This window comes from Macrosteles quadrilineatus, unplaced genomic scaffold (genome assembly GCF_028750875.1).
Source record: "Macrosteles quadrilineatus isolate MER2022 unplaced genomic scaffold, UCM_ALF_1.0 Scaffold_3__2_contigs__length_128488019, whole genome shotgun sequence".
NCBI lineage: Eukaryota > Metazoa > Arthropoda > Insecta > Hemiptera > Cicadellidae > Macrosteles > Macrosteles quadrilineatus.
This window is the reverse complement of record NW_026542596.1, coordinates 61,249,347-61,271,455: the sequence shown is the minus strand read 5'-3', so window position 1 is coordinate 61,271,455 and position 22,109 is coordinate 61,249,347. Positions and strand designations below refer to the sequence as shown.

At 32.6% G+C, this 22,109-nt stretch overlaps 1 protein-coding gene across 1 annotated transcript in view; it reads right to left on the bottom strand.

The window, feature by feature from the left end:
• Window positions 1-22,109, bottom strand: part of LOC128988804 (potassium voltage-gated channel protein Shaw-like) — a 126,801-nt gene that overhangs the window by 46,042 nt on the left and 58,650 nt on the right. The window contains exons 3-4 of the mRNA XM_054410461.1: window positions 13,716-14,027; window positions 11,832-12,041 (exon numbers count right to left, since the gene is read on the bottom strand). Of these exons, the coding sequence (XP_054266436.1) occupies window positions 11,832-12,041; window positions 13,716-14,027 (522 nt within the window). The remainder of the gene's footprint in view (window positions 1-11,831; window positions 12,042-13,715; window positions 14,028-22,109) is intronic.

Below are 22,109 nucleotides of genomic sequence, written 5' to 3'. Positions count from 1 at the left end.
CAATACATTGGTTACTTTTGGTCCTCTTCACTACTTAACTCTTCTTTAAATCAATTATATGAATTTTCTTCACGTCTTCTAACTTGCTAGGATTTTGTACTAGTACTGTTGAATCACTCAGAAAATAGCGTATTACGTAAGGTCCAACGTATCTAGGTGCTAACTTCTTGCTGAATTTATTCGCTGCATTACTTAAATAATGTGTCTTGATGTACACTTCCATATTCAACTTAAATGGATGGTTTCTCCGAGGATAGCTATATCTCTCCCTTCTTTGATTTCTGGCAATGCTTCTTCTGACGTTATTTATGGCTTTCTCCAAATTTTCCCTCCTTTGATCAGGAGTTAACTTCTCCGAAATAATGTCATTAACATTCCATAAGTTTGTCAGTGCATTGTTACAAGGATGGGCAAACATTAAACCAAAAGCAGTCGATTTAGTCGAACTATTTACAGCAGTATTCAAACTTGTGGCAATCAGTCCCAGATCTGAATCCCATTTATCCTGTTGATTACCATAAAAACTCCGTAAAGCATTATTAGTCTCCCTCAAATATCGTTCCGACAAATTTCCGTTTGCTCTGTACGCAGCTAGCTTTCTGTGTTCCACATAGTTATTGAACATGAATTTCTTAAATTCCTTGGATGTAAAATAACTGGCATTATCAGACACAAGTATTCGGGGTACTGAGAAACTATCAAAAATTATCTTCAATTTTTCTATGATGAATTTTGTCTTGCAATCCTTCAGAGGGTACAACCATACAAAACGGGTAAATGCATCGACCACAATTAAAATGTACTGATTGAGTTTATTTGATCGGGGAAATGGTCCAGCTAGGTCAATAAACACAGTGTTTAGAGCTTGAGTAACAGGAACAGATATCAGTCGACCTTCAAACTTACGTTGTTCCGACTTTGACATCAGACAGATCTTACATTCACGGACTTTACCTTTTACGAATTCATTTAATTCAGGATGGTGAAAACTTTCATTTACTTTACTTTGAGTCCTAAAAATTCCCATATGACCACCAATTAATGAGTTGTGATAGAATGCGAATATTACACTAAACAGTTTCTTGGGCAAATAAATCTTCTTTTTAAACAATAAAACTTCATTTTTCAGGGTATAATTTTCATTATTAGTCTTATTCTTGATGCTTTCAATGATTTTCTTACACTCTTCATCGCTCTCTTGATGTACTTTAATGTCCTTAAGATCCAATGGTATTTCATTTAACACATTACAAAAATAGACTTCATTGTTGATATTGCTTAACAGATTAGTTTCGTGAATTTCCGTCTCACTCTCTTTCTCTCCACTAAACATACGTGATAACGCATCAGCTATTATATTCTCCGAACCTTTTACATGTTCAACTGTGAATGGAAGACTAAACAACCTTTCAAACCATCTAGACAATCTTCCACGGCTTTTTCGAGATTTGAGCATGAAACTAAGACCTTGACAATCAGTAACTAATTTAAAACTTCTTACTTCCAAGAATTGATGCCATTTCTCTACACACAATATTACACTATAAGCTTCCTTTTCGTAAGTGCTATAACGCATCTCAGTAGGTGTGAATTTCTTCGAATAGTAAGCAATAGGCATTAAATTCCCCTCCTCATTTCTTTGCAATAAAACACCAGCAGCTGCAAGGTCGCTTGCGTCGGTATGCAACTCGAATTCTTTAGAAAAATCGGCCATTTGTAGTATAGGCGGATTTGCTATCTTACTCTTTAAGGTTTCAAATGCATTTTGACACTCCTCATTCCACTTAAATTTTACACCTTTCTTTTTCAGCGCAAACAGAGGTAAACATATTTCAGCATATTTAGGAATATATCTAGACCAATAACCACACATTCCTATAAACTGACGCACTTGCCTCACAGTTTTTGGAGCAGGAAATTTCATTAATGAGTTAGTTCGCTCGGGATCTATTGTGATGCTATCTTGTTTAATAATATGTCCTAAAAAACTTATTTCCTTACAAAAGAATTTGACTTTTTGTGGATTTACCGTAAGTCCGTGTTTTGCTAATCTCTTAATCAATTCTGTAACGTGCTCAATATGGTTTCTCTTATCAGGGCTATACACAACTATATCGTCACAAAAGTTAATCATATACTGAAATTTGATGTCATTAAATATTTTGTCCAAATAATGTGATAGTACGCTACTGCCTATTTTCAATCCAAATGGAATTCTCTTCATACGGAATTTACCAAAAATTGTACTAAAAGATGTTAAATCTCTGGATTCTAAAGCTATGGGACATTGTAAAAATGCTTTGTTTAAATCTATGACTGTAAAATATCTAGCTCCTTTTAGATGCTGATACATATTCTGCATATCTCCTAGCGGGTAATCTACATTGATTAACTTCTTATTGAGTTCAGAGTAGTTAATTACAAGTCTGTCATCTTGAGTCAAAAATGCAGGGGCGCTATATGGACTAGTGGAAACTTCCGCGACATCTTGTTTTATCCAGTCATCAATTATAGCTTTCATCTTCTCTACTTTGGGTGGACTTAAAAAATAAGGGCGGATACTAACAGGTTTATCATCCGTCACTTTAAGCTCAATTTCCAAATCAAGTGCTGATCCTATCTTATCCGTAAAAACAGTAGGAAAATTCTTAATTAACTTCTCAGCTTCTTCACACATTTCAACATCTCCTACTTTAATACTACTTAAGCTTAATTCACTCAGGTTTGTACTTGGAATTAACTTAATTTCATCTTCAGGTTTAAATGTAAAATAACCCATTTGTCGATCCATATTTAGGTTTAACTTGCTTGCACACATAAAAGGGTATCCTAAAATCATGTCAAAATATTTTAACTCAACCACTAAAAATGTTTGTTTCCAGGTAAATGATTTTATCTTAATCAAAGTTTCACATTGCTTATTTATGTTCAAAGGTTCATTGTTTGCAGCAACTATGGTTCCCTGCCAAGTATTTTCACTCATAATTAATTTATTTCCCAATAATCTGTTGTATAAATCCAAGCTTATAAAGTTTTGACTAGCTCCAGTGTCTAACAAAGCTCCCACACTTAATTTGTTTCCTAAATCCACAGAAATACAGGGTAAATGTGTTACAGTTTTAGCTTTTACTTTCTTTAATCCAGGTGAATTTATTTTATTAAAATCCTTAACAACTCTTCTCAGTTCAGACTTAAAATTGGGACTATGAGAACTATATACAGGTTTATTATTTCCGAATTCTTTCTTGCCGTCCGGAAAAACAGATTTGTAGTCTAGGCTACGTGTTTTTCCTGGCTTAACCAGTTTTTTGGATCTGGTCTGTAACAATTACGAGCAATATGACCTACTCTTTGACATTTGAAACAAACAGGCCTCTCATTGTTACGATTTGAGTAGTGACTTTTAGGTCGTTGAACTCCTGGGTTAGGTTTATCCATCCTAGGCTTATTATCAGTTGATAGATAAGGCTTGCTAACACTACTATTACTAACTGGAAAACCTTGATTTCTGAGGTAATCATTGTATGTTACATTATTTAAACTTATACAAAGATGATCTAAGTCTAAAAATGTTTCAGGGTTCTTCTCAAATATTAGTTTGTTGCGCAAATCAGGATGTATTCCATTCTTAATAAAACTAACAAGTTGACTCTCAGTTAAATCACACTTTAATACCTGGTGGTTTATTTTTATTTCATGCACATATATAGACAAAGGTTCAAGGTGTTTTTGAGGTCGAAAAATTAAATCTTGTTTCAGCTTTTCCCTTAAGGTGATTGGCAAAAATGTAGTGATTATATTAGCATGCAACAAATCAATTGATTTTGATTCCCTTTTGAATTCTAATATTTTATTCACTAATGGTGCTGTAGAATAAATTGGTAGAATCTCATACAAATCTTGCTCAGATAAAGAAGTTTCATTACGGACAGTAACTAGGTTTCTCAAAAACTGCAACAATGTGTTTGTTTCTAAACCATTACACACAGGAAAATTTTTTAAATAAATTTCCAATGGGTTGGACAACTTTGTAAAAAGGCTACTAGGACTTAGGCTACTATTTACAACTGTACATGAGTTTGGTTGATTATTTATGACTTGACCCGGCACATTTTGTTGAAAACAATCCATTTCTACTTTTTGAGGTGTTGATGAAGTGAAGTTTTCAGTTGGTGGAACTACCGATTTAGACTGATTTAATTTTTCCCCAATTATTTCATTCTCAACTATAGAGTTATTCAGCTCCTCTTCAAAATCCCCCATCTCCTGGTATGAGAAGGTATGCATTGTTTTAAATTGCTCAAAACTATTTAAGATTTGCTGATTTAATTTGTCTAAACTAACTTTCTTATCTGGATCCAGCTTACATTGTAATAGATTAGTAGTCCGGTTTTGTACATGCACTAGTTTAGCCTTGATTTTAGCTATTTTGAGTTTAGTCACATTTTCCCTACACTGTTCAATTAGAGAATCAATTTGTTCACACTTTTCCCCAATTATAGTTATTTCCCCAGATAAAGTGTATGAACCTTTTAAATTTGTTAAATCGGTATTCTGGTTAATACAAGATCTTAAAGTTTTTCTTAAAGAGTCTACATCACTATCACTCGTTTCTTCCCCTCTTATTCTTATCTCGTACAGAAGTTCTTCTTTGTTTAGATAATTTAAATTGTATTTTGACATGTTGAAAATTTTCAGCCTCTATTTATTTGCTGTAGTTCTTCTAACATAGGCATAATCCTCAATAATCATGTAGGCCTATGTATTTCTCACTTTTACCAGCTTCTAATTTTAAATGATTCATTAGCAGAGTTGCGCACTTGTATACCCCTACCTTGTAGCCAATTAGGTAGTATACTTTAATTTAGGATGAATCTAATTTAAGCTGGTAGCAGAAGTGAGATAAATTAAAAGACAAAGTAGGCCAAAGATGCATTTATTTTACGGATGTCAAATTTCTCAAAATACACTTTCCAAATGAAATTAAATATCCAGTTGTTACTTCCAAAAATTATACTAAATAATAAAATAGTGGAAAGATCTTACTTTAAACAGAGACACTGGTTTAATGGTCAGAACAGGCACTAGCAGATACCATGCAAACTAGAAGTGGTGCAAAAACTACTGGACCAATCATAAGAAGGTGAACAAGAAGTGGTAGTACCAAGAAGTGGTTGATTTCTGTAATTTTCTACAGCAACCACAACTTAGATGACCATATTTCCAGTGAACTTAAAACTGACAAAGTTGAACCTAGTTATCACTAACCACTACCAACCCTACAAAACTAAAACTTCTAAACTGCTGGTCACTCTTTCTTAATCTTTCTAGCCAATGATTAAATAATATTGATTTTGTTTTGTTATTTCAAATAAAAACTAACTACCATCGGTACACAATCAAAATCTGCTTTATAAGCATAAGTTTGGAGACTCGCCAATACCTGTGGTTTATAGACCACTTATCATAAGTTAGAGCTTAAAGTCCTCAAAGTATTGATTTATATGCTTTACAGAATAAATAAATCAAAGTCTTCAAAATAAAAGATATGTCAGTAATTCATGGTGGATAAGAATATCTTTTAAAAAAGATACATCTACTAAGTACATCTTCACAGATTTAAAATGTAAGCTCTTTAAGGAAATGAAATACATATTCGTTAGTTAAAATGTTAAAATGAAGAGTAAATGATTTCTTAAAATTTATCTAGCCGTTGCAAAATGTTCCAATAATGTAACTTGAGGTCACGGTGGGTGGCAAACGTAGTGTATCTGAACGATATGTATGAATTGAGGGATATTATCAGTTTTGATTTTATATAAATGAGTTTTGATAACTGTAATCTTGGAACCATTATTGGAAAAGTTGTGTATATAAATCCATAAGGGTGGAAAAAATATTATTATAAACATAAAGATATATCTGTAGATGAAGGTTCGTATCTTAATAGTTATGAGAAATGTATGACATTGTCAAAAATATACCCTCATATGGTTAAGATAGTCGCTTTTAAGGCTTTACGCAAATAATAGTTAAGCTGTGAATTGGTGTATCCTGTAGATGTTACTATTTTTTATTAAGTTTAGTCTACGTGGTAAAAGTATTCTTCTATTTTACTGTATAGGCTATGACTACTATTTTGTATGACTTGTTAAATCCATTAATGGTTTATTGTGTATTAAATTAATTGCGATCTTAAAAATATAATATGAAATGGTGCTTGAAACGTTATACTTTTTAGAAACCAAAAACAAATAATTTAGATAAACCCCAATATTTAATGTACGATATCCCTCACCAAAATGGACAACCAGTTGGTAAAAAGTCTTCTAAATGTCACATACAAAATCTTCACTACGTCAAAACCAAAACTTGAGAGACAAACTCTGCCAAAGAACGGGGGTTTGCATACCCAAAAATCATCTGTTTTCAAGAGCGTTAGACGGAAGAATTAACGGGCTACAACTTTTCTTGTGAGGCTGCCTGCATTTTATTGACTTAAAATCGCATTAAACTTAACGTCTGTTAATAATTTCAGTTAACTGAAACGAGACTGGCTTCACTAGGAGCAGTTTTAAAGCATAACATGAATGTGTAAAACCTGTACTACATGTACTTTCACATATTGTAATAATTTTTTTTTAATTTTATTTATTTATTTTTTTTTTCAACGTCAGTGGCATTTTACGAGAGAGTTCTACGAGATAAATGTCTAGTGGATGTGCCGGGGATTGAACCCGTCCCTCCCGCACCGAAGTCCGAGACGCTAGCCACTAGGCTAGCAACACAACCAAATAGTGTACAAGATGTGTGTTTATTACAAATAGTGTACAAGAAAAAATATACACTAAAGTATAAACCCTATGCCGTTTAAACATTTGAAGAAAAAATATTCGGTTGGTAAAAATTACATCTTATATATTATTTTAACATTCAGGAAATTTGATCCGTTTGGTTAAAATAATAACCATTTAAATGAGTGAACACAACTACTTACTCACCCAGTAATCAGCAACAGAAATTTATTAATCACGTTTTTTTTTTGTATAGACTTCAAAGTTTGTACAACATATTTCAATTCTATTTTGTGTAATTATTTTGTCTATGGTAATATTATGCAGTAAGAGCCGGATAAAATGTTGATTAGTTTCTCTTATGGGGCACTTGAATATTTTAATCGTGCTTTGTAAAGTTGAACAATAATTACAGAGGTTGTTTTTTCACATTCTAATATGGAAATTTAAAACCAAAATTCTAGTTTATTACATTGGGCATATTGCAAAACATTGGTGAATGAATCCAACAATATTAGTTAAAAGGCAAAACGTTATTTCATTTTAAATCAGAGGATATTTTATAAAGTTAAATCAGTAAAGTTTGTTTGTCCCTAGACTTCGTCGCTGTGACTAAAGTTTAGACCCAGGAGACTGTCTTATTAGACTTTAATGTTCAGTTGTTACGTTAACAAAACTGAATAAATGATCAGTAAATCTCGTACTAATCTTGAAGACTTTACGTCTTTTTAACATTATTTGAAAATAATCTATATTAAAGCTAGGATGGATTTGAACTTTCGAGAATAACTGTAAGCCGTAAGCCTATTAACCGCATACTTTAAAGAAAGTTCTTGATGTCAAACTTCCACGAAAAATATCAGTTTCTTGATAAAACCTCTCTTAAGGGCAGGAATCTCAATTAAAGGGATGTATTTGACCACATTTAATATTAAAAATACACCAGCAAATGGATTTGTTTTCGTTTTAGTTTGTTTACTTTTTCTTTGCTTAACCTTTTGGTTATTCCATAGATTTCTGAATTGCATCAGTAAAAGTTACAGTACATTTTTCTTATAATGGGGGATGGTGTTCAAAACTTTGAATTCTCTTTCAATTGTTATTTATTAGTTTAGTATTATATATTTTGAAAATCTGTAATTTATGTTGCAGACAAATGTTGTGGATATAATTCAGTGACACAAGAACCATAGAGTTTGGAGGAGCCTTATGTGTTATCTGTTGAGTATTCTGCCTTGTGTCATGTGCATTGATAAAACTAATTTTCAAGAACAAGTGCCTAATAATCCAGTGGTTTGCATTGGACGAGATGGTGAAGAACCACCATACATCTATGTGTTATCTCCCCATGGCGAAGCACGGGCAGGGCAACTAGTATACAAAAAGGAGTGTTAATAAGACACTTTGTTAGTAGAATAATGTTTTTCCGTCATACCGCAGAAAAACTGCTGTTTTCATTTCACGAGTTGCAACATGACCTCCTCTAGTACGAGAACGCCCCACGGCAGAAAGATGTCTTCGGCCTGCTGAAACGATGGCTGAAACAGCTGCTTCACAAATTCATAACGTGGCATCTTGTTTGTTTACATTATTGTTATTACTTGTATCACCATGGTTGGGGTGCTAACTGTTCTTGTAGAGCTCGGGACCTCAGAGCCTGAGTTCCCGTGTTCAATCCCCGCCAATCACCAATTGATTTTATCTATTAGATAATGCCTTGACTGTTTAGGACTAGCCTGAAGTTATGTGTAAAACGGTCCTGGGCTAAAGCCTGTGATGGTGGGGACATAAAAAAGAACGAAGAAAAGAAAGAAGAAAATGGTGGGAAAAGAAGAAAGAAGAGAAATATTAATTAATGTTTCGTATAAATATAAATGTTTTGTGTGTGAGTGTATGTATACACGTGAACTTCAACAATGACCAATGCTATCAACAGTAATTTAACAAGACAAAAGTTTTGACAACGGGGCTGTTTGCCCCGAAACTATAGTCATCTTAAAAAACGATTTGTATTGAAAACGTAAATAAGTTATTTAACCTATTAATTAATAAATCAATAAAGACGGTATTACTATAGCAACAGGTCTGCCTGTTCGACGTCACCACACACCAACGCCGTGGCCTTCTATAAAAGGAGGCTACGGTGGCAGCCGTTGTGGGACTAAAGTAGCTCTTTTCTCCTTAAACAAAAAATAATTTCCTGAAGACACGGTCCCTTAATTTACATTTTCAGATCTATAATAGTCGTAAATTGATTTTTCCCGGGGAATTTCATCTTGATAAACAAAAATATCATCGTATCGTTTTTAACATTTGTTTGTGTTTATCGTCATTTCGTAAATAACTTACTTTGTTGCAAATTATACATTTTCATTAACATATACACACTACAATATATAACAACAATTTGAAATACAATTTAAAATAATTTAAATGGTGAAATATAACTTTATTTTTGTGTTTGTGTACTATTACACAATTTGTTTGTAAAACAGCTATTCATATATGATAACAAGAAGTAACAAATATTTGTACCTGATTTATTAAGTTAACTAAAATACAAAATTTATGTTTATGAAATGTGTACTAATGTTTTGTATATCATTATGATAAGTTTATCATTCAGACCTTAAGTGTATTTTCCACCTTTTTTCATTTTCTAACAACAGCGTCACTTTGGCTATGGAACTTGTTCGTACAGTGTTGATAATAATGTTAACAATGCTCGTTCAAGTTTGGGTTTTTATTCTTTTATGTTGTGAAAATCCAAAATAGGTTATACTAGAAAAATATACGGCTACTCATTTGTATAAAACCTGAACTTCAATCATCAAAATGAGCTTTAAGCTGACTTAAGAGATAGAGCCTGGAGTCCCGCCATATACCTGTGGTTTATGGACAAATATCATAAATTTAAGCTTTGGATCCTTTAAGTACAACTAGTAAACTAAGTACAATACTTTTAAAAACACCCTGTTTAGATCTATCAAACTAGATTATTCACAAATAAATCGAAACCATTCACATTATCAGTTATTGTAGTAATGATAGTCTTCTAAATGTCTTGTCATAAGTTTCTACTACGAGTAATAAGTCCATTTACGCAATATAAGATATATGCAGAGTATTTGAAAAACTACGCTTAATATGGATTAAAAAAATATTTATATTTTATTCAATCGTTATAATTTTGTTTATGAACTATGGCAATACATGACTAAACTAATAGGTTGAAATAAACAAACTTTTAGCAGTCATAAAATGATGTTAAAGAAAAACTTGAAGAACGAAATTGAGGCAAGTATAAAACAAATTTTTGAAATGTAGGATAATTTTAGCAAACGAAATTCCACTCTACGTCATATACCTAAAACATTTACAATTTTCTAACGAGCGAATAGTTTAGTTCAATACACATTATCAAAGATCAATACAATTAATTATGATCATTTTTCGATGATGTAAATCACTTTAGAATGCTATAACATCATGACATAGAACTTTTTTAACCGAGAAATATTTTAAATACCCACAGGTACGATACCAGTAGAGCTGTGCTATGCGGGTAACCATGGCCACTGATACGTCCCTAACTCACTTTTTCATAGTGCAGCTTCAAAGAGAATTTATGGTTCATATACAGCCTCGACCTTTTAATGAAAAAAAACTATCAATAGATACCTGCAGTTTTAGGTAAGACAGCAGTAAAATATTTTTTTTTGTTTAATTTGGTAGAACATACTTTCCTGAACACGTAGATACCAAATATTATGGAAGAAAATTAGTTTTTAAGTTTTACAGTGACTTTTATTAACTCTTACTTTAGCATGTCCAAGGTCCTTCTTGAAGGGGGTACTTTTGTCGTTTTCCCAAAGTCAAGTTTCTTTAGTAGGGTACACTTTTCTTCCTCAAGTATAATACAATTTCAATAAAATTCGGTGTTTGTGTCCCACATATTATAGGAAACACAATAGGAATCAGTTTCGATGAGAACCAAAAACATTTTTATAAAGAAATATTTTATGTTAAATTTTACAAAATATTTTATAAAATTTTAATGATAATACAAAAATGTATTTCTGTTAAAAATGTATTTTACTTCTTATTATAGTTAATGGGTAATGTATTAAACTTATTTAAAAATTTAAAGTTGGTAGGTTAACATTTTTAAATGTTATGTGTACCATTATCTAAAAACTGCCATTTTAACATGGGTTGGATAGGGACTTCTGTCTTACTGGTTTTGTAAATGTCAGGTGATTTGGAAAAAATGTTGGAAATATTTATTCTTAGCGTGTAGCACTACCTACGAATAATGCATTAAAGAATAAATAAATCACTGGGATTACGGTAAAACAATGAAAACAATTCATATATGTTTTTGGACGACTTCTAAGGCTCATAAGAATTACAATTCAAAGGCAGTTCAACAGAATACATACCAAGTTGGCAAGAGTAGGCTTCCAAAGTCTGGAATTATTCATTTCCCTCTTTTATCCTCTGCGCTCATTAGAATAACATGCAAAGTCCAAACTTTACGTTTCCTTTATGGCTGCTTATTTTCCAGCATTAATGATGCTTGCCAAAAAGTTAAAAAGAAACTCTGCCAGATCCATTAACGTGGGGTCTTAGTATTCACTTAACACTTAATGGTAAGCATTGACCTCAAATTAATGCTAACTTACTTTTAAATCTGCACTTAAGAACATTAGTAATACAATCAAAGCTTGTCTAAAGTATAACTTTGACAGCAATTCGATGGCCAATACCGATCCGAGTGTGCTTTTATTGTAAACATTAATTAAAGAGTTCGTCTTGATTCTCATTAATATAAGCTAGTTCTTTAAATAATTGCTTATGGCAAGTACGAGTTTTATTACAAAAGGACTGACCAAAATATCTAATAGCTTGGATATGCCAGTTCACGAATCCGGCCTACACACCTCGTATTTTTACGCAACCACAGAATGCCTACACATTGAAACTATTAAGTCACATTTTAGAGGGCAACGCAAAGTTTACCAAACTTTGACTTACCTGTGTGTGGGAGTAGAACATAGAGAAGTTGGATACTATGACGGGGACAGGGAGGGCGATGGTTAAGACTCCCGCCAGTGCACACAGAGCTCCCACAAACATACCCACGTATGTCTTAGGAGCCATGTCACCGTAGCCCACCGTCGTCATGGTGACGATCGCCCACCACAGGCCCTCTGGGATGCTCTTGAAGTCGTTGTGTGGGTTGGCCTACAATAACATGACAAATTAGTAGGAGTTAAATGTGGTGTTATTACATCCACAAATAATCTAATTAAAGCTCGTCGAGAACTACTAACAATGTTTGAACGCTCGTAGTCCTACAATTTGTAATTTTTGACCTAAATTTGTTTTGTGACGGCACTTTTGTTAAGTGAAATTGAAAGTTCCCCCAGCAAACGATTTTATAATGTTGTACTGTTTATTTCAGAAGAATTTTACTTGGAAGGGTTTAAAGAATAAATTATTTTGCCTTATCATAAAATGAAATACTAACTATTGTATACCGAATCATTACCTAAAATATAATTTCGCAAAGTATAATTTGAAATATTAAAAAAATATAAAATAAATATAATTTTTTCATGTTCCTTGAAAAATGGGATGTGATATGGACATATGATGTGTCTATAGCCAGGAAGGCCGAAAATTTAAAAAAGTTGTAGTCCGATGAAAAGTTGTTTTTTATTTAACATGCATACACTAATTGTTCCTACTTCAAAGTGTACCAGTATGTCTACCAAGTTGAGGAAAACAATTTTAAATTAATTACAAACAAGTTAATAGCCTTCCACCGTATGAAATATTATTAGTAGAACTACTAAAATAATTTTAACATATAAACATTGTAAATTATCACAATTAATTTTAAAACCAACACTAATCCATACACTAATTTTAAAACACTATTTTTATGCTTTTAAATTATTAATACATTAATTTCAATATTTTGTGAGTAGATTAATAATAGGTCTGTTGATATTTGCACTCTTGGAACTCTGACTATGAAGGAGCGTTTTTCTTTTGTGGGAAGGGCAGAACAATGTGTATTGCGATTTCTTAAAAAAATTAGGAATGTATAGGTTTGCTACCACTACCACCATTTGAAAATATATCCACTAATAAAACGTATCTGATCAATAGTGAGAGCTCTGGTTTGAGGAATATTTTAAATGTGTAAACGTTCATTGTTCTGTATTTTTTCCTAGATGTTCATAATTTTCCTAATTAAATTTTGGTAAAGTATTTGTTATTTTAATCTATGTTTTCTTAGTTTAACGAATTTTTATGACTAACTATGCACACAGAATTTAAGCTGTAATACAATCTTTGTGTTAAGTTACTTTTGAAGTATTTAAAAAAATATTACTGTAAGAAATCGTTAAGACCTCTAGCACATATTTTACCTTATTAATATATGTAAAGAGTACAATAAACCTTTAAGGATATATAGATTGTGGTCTATTACAAAGTTTACTTCTACACTATATGATGGTGGCACCGTCCTGTAATCCAGCTACTAGGAGGTCGCGAATTGTGGATATTTATAGGCATGCACTGTGGATGCAATACTTCTTGGTGTGGATTAACGCCAGCACTAGTGAGTACTACGACTATCAGTACTATCCTGATAATTAGACCAATTTGTATTACAAGGAAAAATGCGGTTCGGATTCCACTATAAACTGTAGGTTCCTTGGTCCCCATTTGTTGTATGGGCTATTAATTAACAGCTGTGTCTAAGGAACATGTCGGCTTTGGTCAGTAACAAGACTGCGAGATCGCACCACTCGCCCTACACTCATCCTTCACTCAAATTTGAGTTATGGCGTCCTCATCTAAAATAATTGATATAATTGATGTAATCGATGTGTTAATACTAACCTGGAGTTTCTCCGCATAGTACACTAAGGAGGCGAACACCACGATACCCAAGACCAAGAAGAACACAAGAAGGGTCAACTCTTTAGCGGAGGCCTTGAAGGTGTGGATGAGGATCTTGAGCCCGGGCGAGTGACGGGTCAGCTTGAACAGCCTCAGTATCCTGATGATGGAGAAGAACTCTAGAATGTCCGACTTGTCTATGTGATGAGCGACGCTGCTCTGTAGGAGGATGTCGGTGTAAAAACTTAACGTGGCGACAAAGTCTATAACGTTCACTGGCGACTTGATGAACTGCACAAGGTTGGGGCTCACCTGGAAAAGCATTAACAATCAATTCAAGAAATTCAGTAAGTATCCCCTAACTATTGAACTAAATAAATTGAAAACATATACAATACATCAGTAATCTGACACATACTTTTAGCCCAGGCAAATTAGACATATGCTCCCCAAAAAATCGTCTAAAGCTGGAAAGTGTTTTAATACCTTTTGGGGGTCCCAAATAAGAGTCCTGTGAGTTTGCGACGGATTCTGACGTCTGCTTAAGTTTTGGGAGTCGAAAAACTATGAAAATTTTGCACTTTTTTCAGTTTTTCGCTTATAACTCCTAAATAACGAATCCTACGGAAAATGTTGTTCAAAGGTCTCTTTTAGTACATTAAATTCTGCGTCGATTGGTGTTAAATACGTCAAAATCGGCCGAGCCGTTTAGCCACTTTAGCTTTTTAAATTTGGATCATTTTCATCAACATGGCCAAAAAGTTGATTATTTGACCAGTTTTCAGCTTACAACTCCTAATCGACGCTTGCTATACAAAAATGCACCTGTAGTTAGTTTGGAAAACACAAAATTCTGCGTAATATTTTTTTTTACCAATCAATAATGGTAATTGATTGCTACCTACTTTGTATGGTCGCCATTTCATTGAAAAAAATAATAAAGTTAAAGTTGGAAAATTTTACTAAAATTAATATACAATATTAATATTTTTTTCAATGAAATGGCGACCATACAAAGTAGGTAGCAATCAATTGCCATTATTAATTAGTAAAAAAACATATTACGCAGAATGTTGTCTTTTCCAAACTAACTACAGGTGCATTTTTGTATAGCAAGCGTCGATTAGGAGTTGTAAGCCGAAAACTGGTCAAATAATCAACTTTTGGCCATGTTGATGAAAATGACCTAACTTTATAAAAAGATACATCGGCTAAACGGCTCGGCCGATTTTGACGTATTTAACACCAATCGACGCAGAATTTAATGTACTAAAAGAGACCTTTGAACAACATTTTCCGTAGGATTCGTTATTTAGGAGTTATAAGCGAAAAACTGAAAAAAGTGCAAAATTTTCATAGTTTTTCGACTCCCAAAACTTAAGCAGACGTCAGAATCCGTCGCAAACTCACAGGACTCTTATTTGGGACCTCCAAAAGGTATTAAAACACTTTCCAGCTTTAGACGATTTTTTGGGGAGCACTCCCTATATTTGATCTAATTTGCCTGGATTATTTCTCCCATTAGCTTGTCAAGGACCTTTATCATGGGTAAACGATGAGAGTAACTAACTGTGATATTTAATAGGTAAACTCACAAAAGTTGCATTAACCTTCGAAAAAAAATTGCAGGGATGGGGGTTGCACTCTATTCGTTTGGATTTGCAATTTCCATAACATAAGAAACTTTTGAGCCGTAATTTTCACAGCAATGGGTGGTTGCACTGTTGTTAAGAAATATAAGGACCATCACATACTAAGTTCAATCAAAACCGTCTTTTTTAATCAGAATTTTTTTCTTATTTTATGGTTGTCAGCCGTACCTTTTACAAGAAGGTACAATTTTGTTCAGAATTTAGTGGGTACAACATACTACATTTGTAGTTATTTCAGAAGGTTTTATGTAAAAAAAAACACATTTAAAAACCAAAATGTTATCAAAATCAGACCATAGGTACTGTAGTTATGTATGTAGTTATGTACACATTCTCAAATACAGACAGACACGCGCGCGGACAGACATCACTTCGAAAACCAACTTTTTGGGTTCAGGGGGACCCAAAACTGATATATACACTCAAAACTCAAACTCGAAAATTTTATGAAAGCAATACTTTCTCCTTATACTATGTATAGGGGGAGAAAGTAATATAATTCAACAAAATGCATTGACAATTGCTAACCAACGGAATTTTACAGGGGAATAGGGACAACAAAATAACTATAGACTGCAAGAATACAAATAAAACAATAAGGTTGTAGTTAATCTTTTAACATTATTTGTTTTAGTAATAGGCCACTGTAGCATAAAGTAATGATTTCAGGCGTTAGGTCAGACGGTAGCGTAAGGTTTATATTCATCCATGTTGTTTAAACCGATTAGCTATGTTTATTCTTGGAATGCATCAGCTTACCCACATATTTCATTGATAATTTTAAACTATAAGCAGATAGAATTATAGAGCCCATGTGGATATGAAAAGTTAAGGCTAAAATGGGCTACCAACATAACACAAAAATCGCGATATTCAATCTTATTCCAAACCTCATCCTTATGACATTTAAATACGAATTTAAAAGAACAATTTGCTCTACCAATCGTTTTACACCACATAACTTAAAGTTATGTCCTGTTTATGTCCCAATAAAAATATTGGACGAGCATTACAATGTTAGTGAGACGTTAAAAAGAGTGTTCAAGCAATATGCTGAAGTCTAGTTACCGAGATAACTTTCATAAATGACAATTTAATATCTAGTATAATCAGCAATTTTTTCAGAGTCGAAAAAACAATTTATGGGTTCTTTTTGCTATCGTATGACTCTAGTTAATATTTATAACACTTATTTTCATTTGTTATTTATAAGGGTAATTACACGTTTTTTAATCATTACAAAATGATTTCACCGTCAAATAAGCTAACAAGCTTTTTGTTGGGGATCCAACATTTTGCTGTCTACATCTTAAAAAAGAGAAAAATCTGCATTTTTACCCTTTGTTGAAATATTTTTTATATGTTTATCTTATATCTAATATTTATTGGAGCTTAATACTTAAATAATAACTGTATTCAAAATACGTTTTATAAGCTTAGACCACATATATGTTATAAATATTATTAAAACTTCTTTTAAGGCAATTAATGTATATGGAATGAAAACGATAAGTATGTCAGTTTTAAAACTATTGTTAAGAACTTAGTTATTCCAGTGTCTTTGAGAGAACAATGTAGCAGTCTTCTTCATAGTTGTAAGCCTAGAAGAGAACTCTCGGTTAACTTTATGGAGCAATCTTCTCTAATCTTATTAGGCGGTAAATTATCGTTCTAAAAGCATCTCAGAGCAACTGGTAAGAATGTACATTACATGTTGTACTCCATTTACATCTATGAATCTATTATTAGATTTTTTAATAATTTAACTATTAATAAAGACAAAATCCGTGTACTAACCACGTAACAATTAAATAATAATGATGAGAACACATAATTTTTTTCTTACTAAAATCCCTCCATATTATGCCTATGGGGTTATCTATATTGGTATTTTCATGAATATTATTAATTTGATGAACGCAATTATTATCTCATCTCATAAGATTAATATTTGTTGTGTTTCATCGAAAAACATTTAAATAGCAGCCGGAAAGCACTACGATTAACTAACCTACACATTGAAATAGGAGTTTGAGAACTCTATTTACTCTAGAAGAAGAGGGAAGCTTTCTAAACAATAGAGAGTTAAAAGTATTTTTTATTTATATCTTTGTTTAATATGTTTTCTTAGGAACTCAATTAACATAAATTGTGTTGACTAGGAATGAACATTGTTATTCGTTGTGATAAATAATAACCAATAGTAGTACTAGATGTAATATACCACTTGAAATTCATACCTCCCAAAACAATAAACCTGATGAAATTTCTAATGACAAGTAATATTTTAACTAATTAATAGTCAATGATTTAAACAGTCTATGGTTTTTAAGAGGTGGAAAAACACACACACACACATATATGTGAATTCTTTACTGTATACGAGAGATAGTTCGAAAATTTCATAGTGACGGAAAATAGGATTATATCTACTTGCAAATTGTCTTTTAATAAATAACTTTTTTAATAATCTATATTATCAAAAGAAATTGTATCACATCGTCTTATATACTTAAAAACATTTGCAAAGCTTATGACAGCTAGCCTGACTATACTACTTTACCGAATTACACACGGTTGGTACCAAATTAAAGTTTATTTTCCTGAAGATGTGCAGGATCCCTTTATAAATTAGGCTCAAAATAAGCACCAAAAATGAATTTGACATTTTTTTATTCACATGGGCCTTATGGGTTGCTATGCTGGTGACAAAATGACAACAAAATATAAACATAAAATCTAAACAAATTCCAATCTAACTGTTAGCTATATTAACTCTTTAAATAATCTATATTATCAAAGAAATTGTATCACATTTTCATAACTATTTATAATTCGTCTGCGATTCAATATTAAAGCACAGTTTGACATCTTGGATTCTGTCTCCAGGGCCGCAATGCACTTGAGCACCTCTGTTTGAGGCTTGTTTACCAGCAAACTTTAAATGTGAGTCGCCAATGACTAACACTTTTTCAAATTGATTTGAATGACTTATGCTTGACTTATGTAAATATATTAGGATAGTTTAGATTTAGTGACTTGAGTTAGTTTGAAAACCATGTATTATGAAACTCGCTCGCAAATAAAGGCCTTTTTATTTATTATTTATTTATTTATTTGTACAATTTTACGATCATCTGATTATGTTTAATGCATTACATTTATACATAGTACTAAAATTAAACTCGCTTTGTGAAAAGATTTTTCAATATACAAACTCACTCAAGATGTTATAAAATGGAAGGTTATTACCCGTCAATTCAAGTTTTCCAAGAGGAAGCAATTTAATATCGGATCCATCACAACGTCAATTTATTTTTGCATTCTTTAACTTGAGGTATTCTTAGTTGAAAGCGAGGTTTGTGTCTGTCTTTACTTAGCCAATTTATAACGTCACAAATATTTTAGTATTTCACAATACTTATAACTCTCTAAATGTATAAGTAAAACACCATGTGTCACCACAACACACAATGTTTGTATAGTGTATGCATTAGGCATAAAAGGTGTATGTAATGGTTATAAAATATTATGGTATTCAGTTATGTGTCAAATCGAATCAAATAATTTTATTGAGCTAAAATTGGTGTGTAAAATCAACAATTAAAATACTAATTCCCACCATAAAATTAGAGTCAGCAGCCTGAACTTCAGGCCCAAGGCAGCGATGTCGTGGGTTCTGATCTCGGTCACTGCCACAAATTTTTATCAGTACACTTCATCTTTGTACTGTACTAGCTCACTCCTTGCTTTGCTGGACACGTTCATAGACATAAAACATGTTGTTATTTATGGATACGTTCCACCCCAAGAGAGTACTGTATGTTTAATCTATGGTTCCACGCACAGATCCATAGTTATGAGCGGGCAAATACAATTAGTTTAAAATCATTGATTCGTAAGATACTTATTCTGTTAAAATTATAACTTCATAAATGCTAAAATGAAATTATCTGTCAGGGAATGTTTTATGCGAAGTGAAATGACATCCAAGCTCTACTCACTTAAAAATATTTTTAATGTAAACACTAGAGCATAAAGTTTATTTAAAGTAATTTTTCATGAATTAATTATTAACCCTTGCTCCCACAACTATATTGAATCTCAAAGGACACGATGGTATCATGGAAGACTTTTAAATTAAACCGAGCTCCTCTTCAGTCAAAAGTTATAAAAATTCTTAAAAAAATGTGTACAGTTAACTGCACACTGTAATCAAATTTTTGGGGGTTAGAGACAAAGGAAAGGAGAAAAAATATTACACATGTGAGGAATAATAAATGATAAGTTATAAAACTAACAGAAGAATTTCCAAATCTGAAGGTTGCTGTTTCGAATCCAAGCATAATCGTTTCCTTACCCAGATTCCATTTGTAATTGGACTATGAATTGATAATGCTATCTAACAAAAAGGTCGACGTCAGATAGTAACAAGACCAGGGTTTGGACCGTTCCCTTTCAAAACATAAAAAATGCCACTGGCGTAAAAACACACGAAGTAAAATAAATAAATTTACCACTTAAACCCACTAAGGAAATCCGTTTTGTGAATATTATGTTATGACGTTAAAATGGGTCGTATTATAATGAACAAGGGAAACAATTATATTTCAATCAAAGTTGTCTTTAGGCCAAGCAGCCGATTGTTTTAGAATAACAATCCCAATTCTAATTTAACTTCTCCGTTTTGACCGGAACTATAAACTATCTAAAGAATTTTATTTAAATAAACCAATTTCAGAATGAGCTAGTAGCATTACCATATGGCTGGAGAAAATAAATCAATGTCATTCGTCTGTATTTAACTAAAAAGTTTACTCAACAAAAACCTTTAAATAGTTTAATAATTTTATTTGTCCTGAATGTACCATAAACACGTTTTTGGTATCAAATAGAAGTGCAATAAAAATTAAAGTTTGTGGTTTTTATGCAGAACAGGTCTAGTCCAATGAGCAGTTTGTTGTTATAATAATATTGATGGGGAAGGCAAGTCGTTCATGTTTTAGGTCAGATTCCCGTATAGAGCAATAATAATAATTTTTAAACTTATATCAATTTATTGAGGAATGGGTCAACAATACTTATCCTTCAATTAAAATTTGTTTCCTAGTATTTGTGAAAATTAGATAAAAACAATAATGGAGATATTTTTAAAAGAACTCTTGAATCAATTTATTTTTGACGCAAAGAGTTTATTTTGTTTCTGCGTTAAATGATAAAATCTCTAACTCTTAATGCAGACAAATTTGGAAAATTTCTTTCCCGAAAACAATTTGCTTATGAAACCTATGTACTTTACATTTTGTTGTTAAGACTCCATTGTTTATTACGTAAAAATTGACATTTAATGCTCTTTTATATAAAATGACAACAAACAAAATTACATTATTTTAACATTATTATTATATTATAACATTATTATTATTATTTCTTAATAATATGTAAGAATGGTAACATTTTCAGTCAAATAGTGGTATTTGTGACATCAACGCCTGGTGGAGAACGGCATGGAGACTGGGACGGGTGGCGTCGTCCTGTAATCCAGCTACTAGGAGGTCACGAATTGTGGATATTTATAGGGATGCACTGTGGATGCGATGCTCCCTGGTGTGGATTAACATCCGCGCTAGTGAGTACTACGACTACCCGCAGTTCTATCCTAATAATTAGACCAATTCGTTAATTACGAGGAAAAAATGTGGTTCGGATTCCACAATAAACTGTAGGTCCCTTAGTTGTCATTAGCTGTATGGGCTATTAATTAACAGCTGTGTCTAAGGAACATGTCGGCCTTAGGCCGTGAGCAACATGTGGCGCAGCTAGTGGAGCCGCCGGTGGAGCCGCCGATGGCCAACAGCGCTTTGGAACCTGGACACTAGTCGCGCGACACATTCGTAGCTCGCTCAAACCGCGGAATTCACCAAAACACTCTAGTGTCAAACATGACTTTGAGCAGTTCGGAGCTCCTTCTTCTCGTTCTCCTGTAAAAAAAGAGTTGCGATTTCTTCTACAGCATCCACAATTACCACGTCACTATTGGCACTAGACATTGTTTTTTCAAAACTAAAGACAACTAAAAACGCTAATGAATGACACAAAAAGGAAAGAATACACTGTTAAAAAGGTCACTGGTAAACAAAGTTGTAATATATTGGAATCAGCTGATAATTTGGTTTTATGTTTATTATGAACATGTAAACAAATAATGTTGTGTTTTGTTCTATGATTAAATGAGTTTAACTTAGTTCTTGATTTTATTTCACTGGCGACGATGAATAAAAAACGAACCCAAAGATGTGAAGATATTGGTTGGAACAATAAAGAAGAGGTGCGAAAGAGAATGGAAAAGTTTTCAATAGAACCCTATGATGAAAAATTGAACTGGGAGGATTATGAAGCTCACTTCCAATTGATGTGCAAGGTAAAGGGATTGTGTGATGACAGTAATGAAACTGAGGAGGCAAGAAGGGATCTTCTTCTAGCATATGTTGGACCTGTACCCCTCAAAAAGGTATCTAACTTCGTTTTACCTAGGCAAATTTATGACATACCAATGACTGAACTGATTGATACATTTCGGTGTGTTTATAAACCTAGTAAAACAATCTTTGCAGCGAGACTAGACTTTGAAAAATGTGTGAGAGGAAATGATGAGAGTTTTTCAAATTTCGTCTTGCGTTTAAAAGAGTTAGCCTCCTACTGTAAATACGACAGGTATTTTGAGGAAAGAGTAAGGGATAGA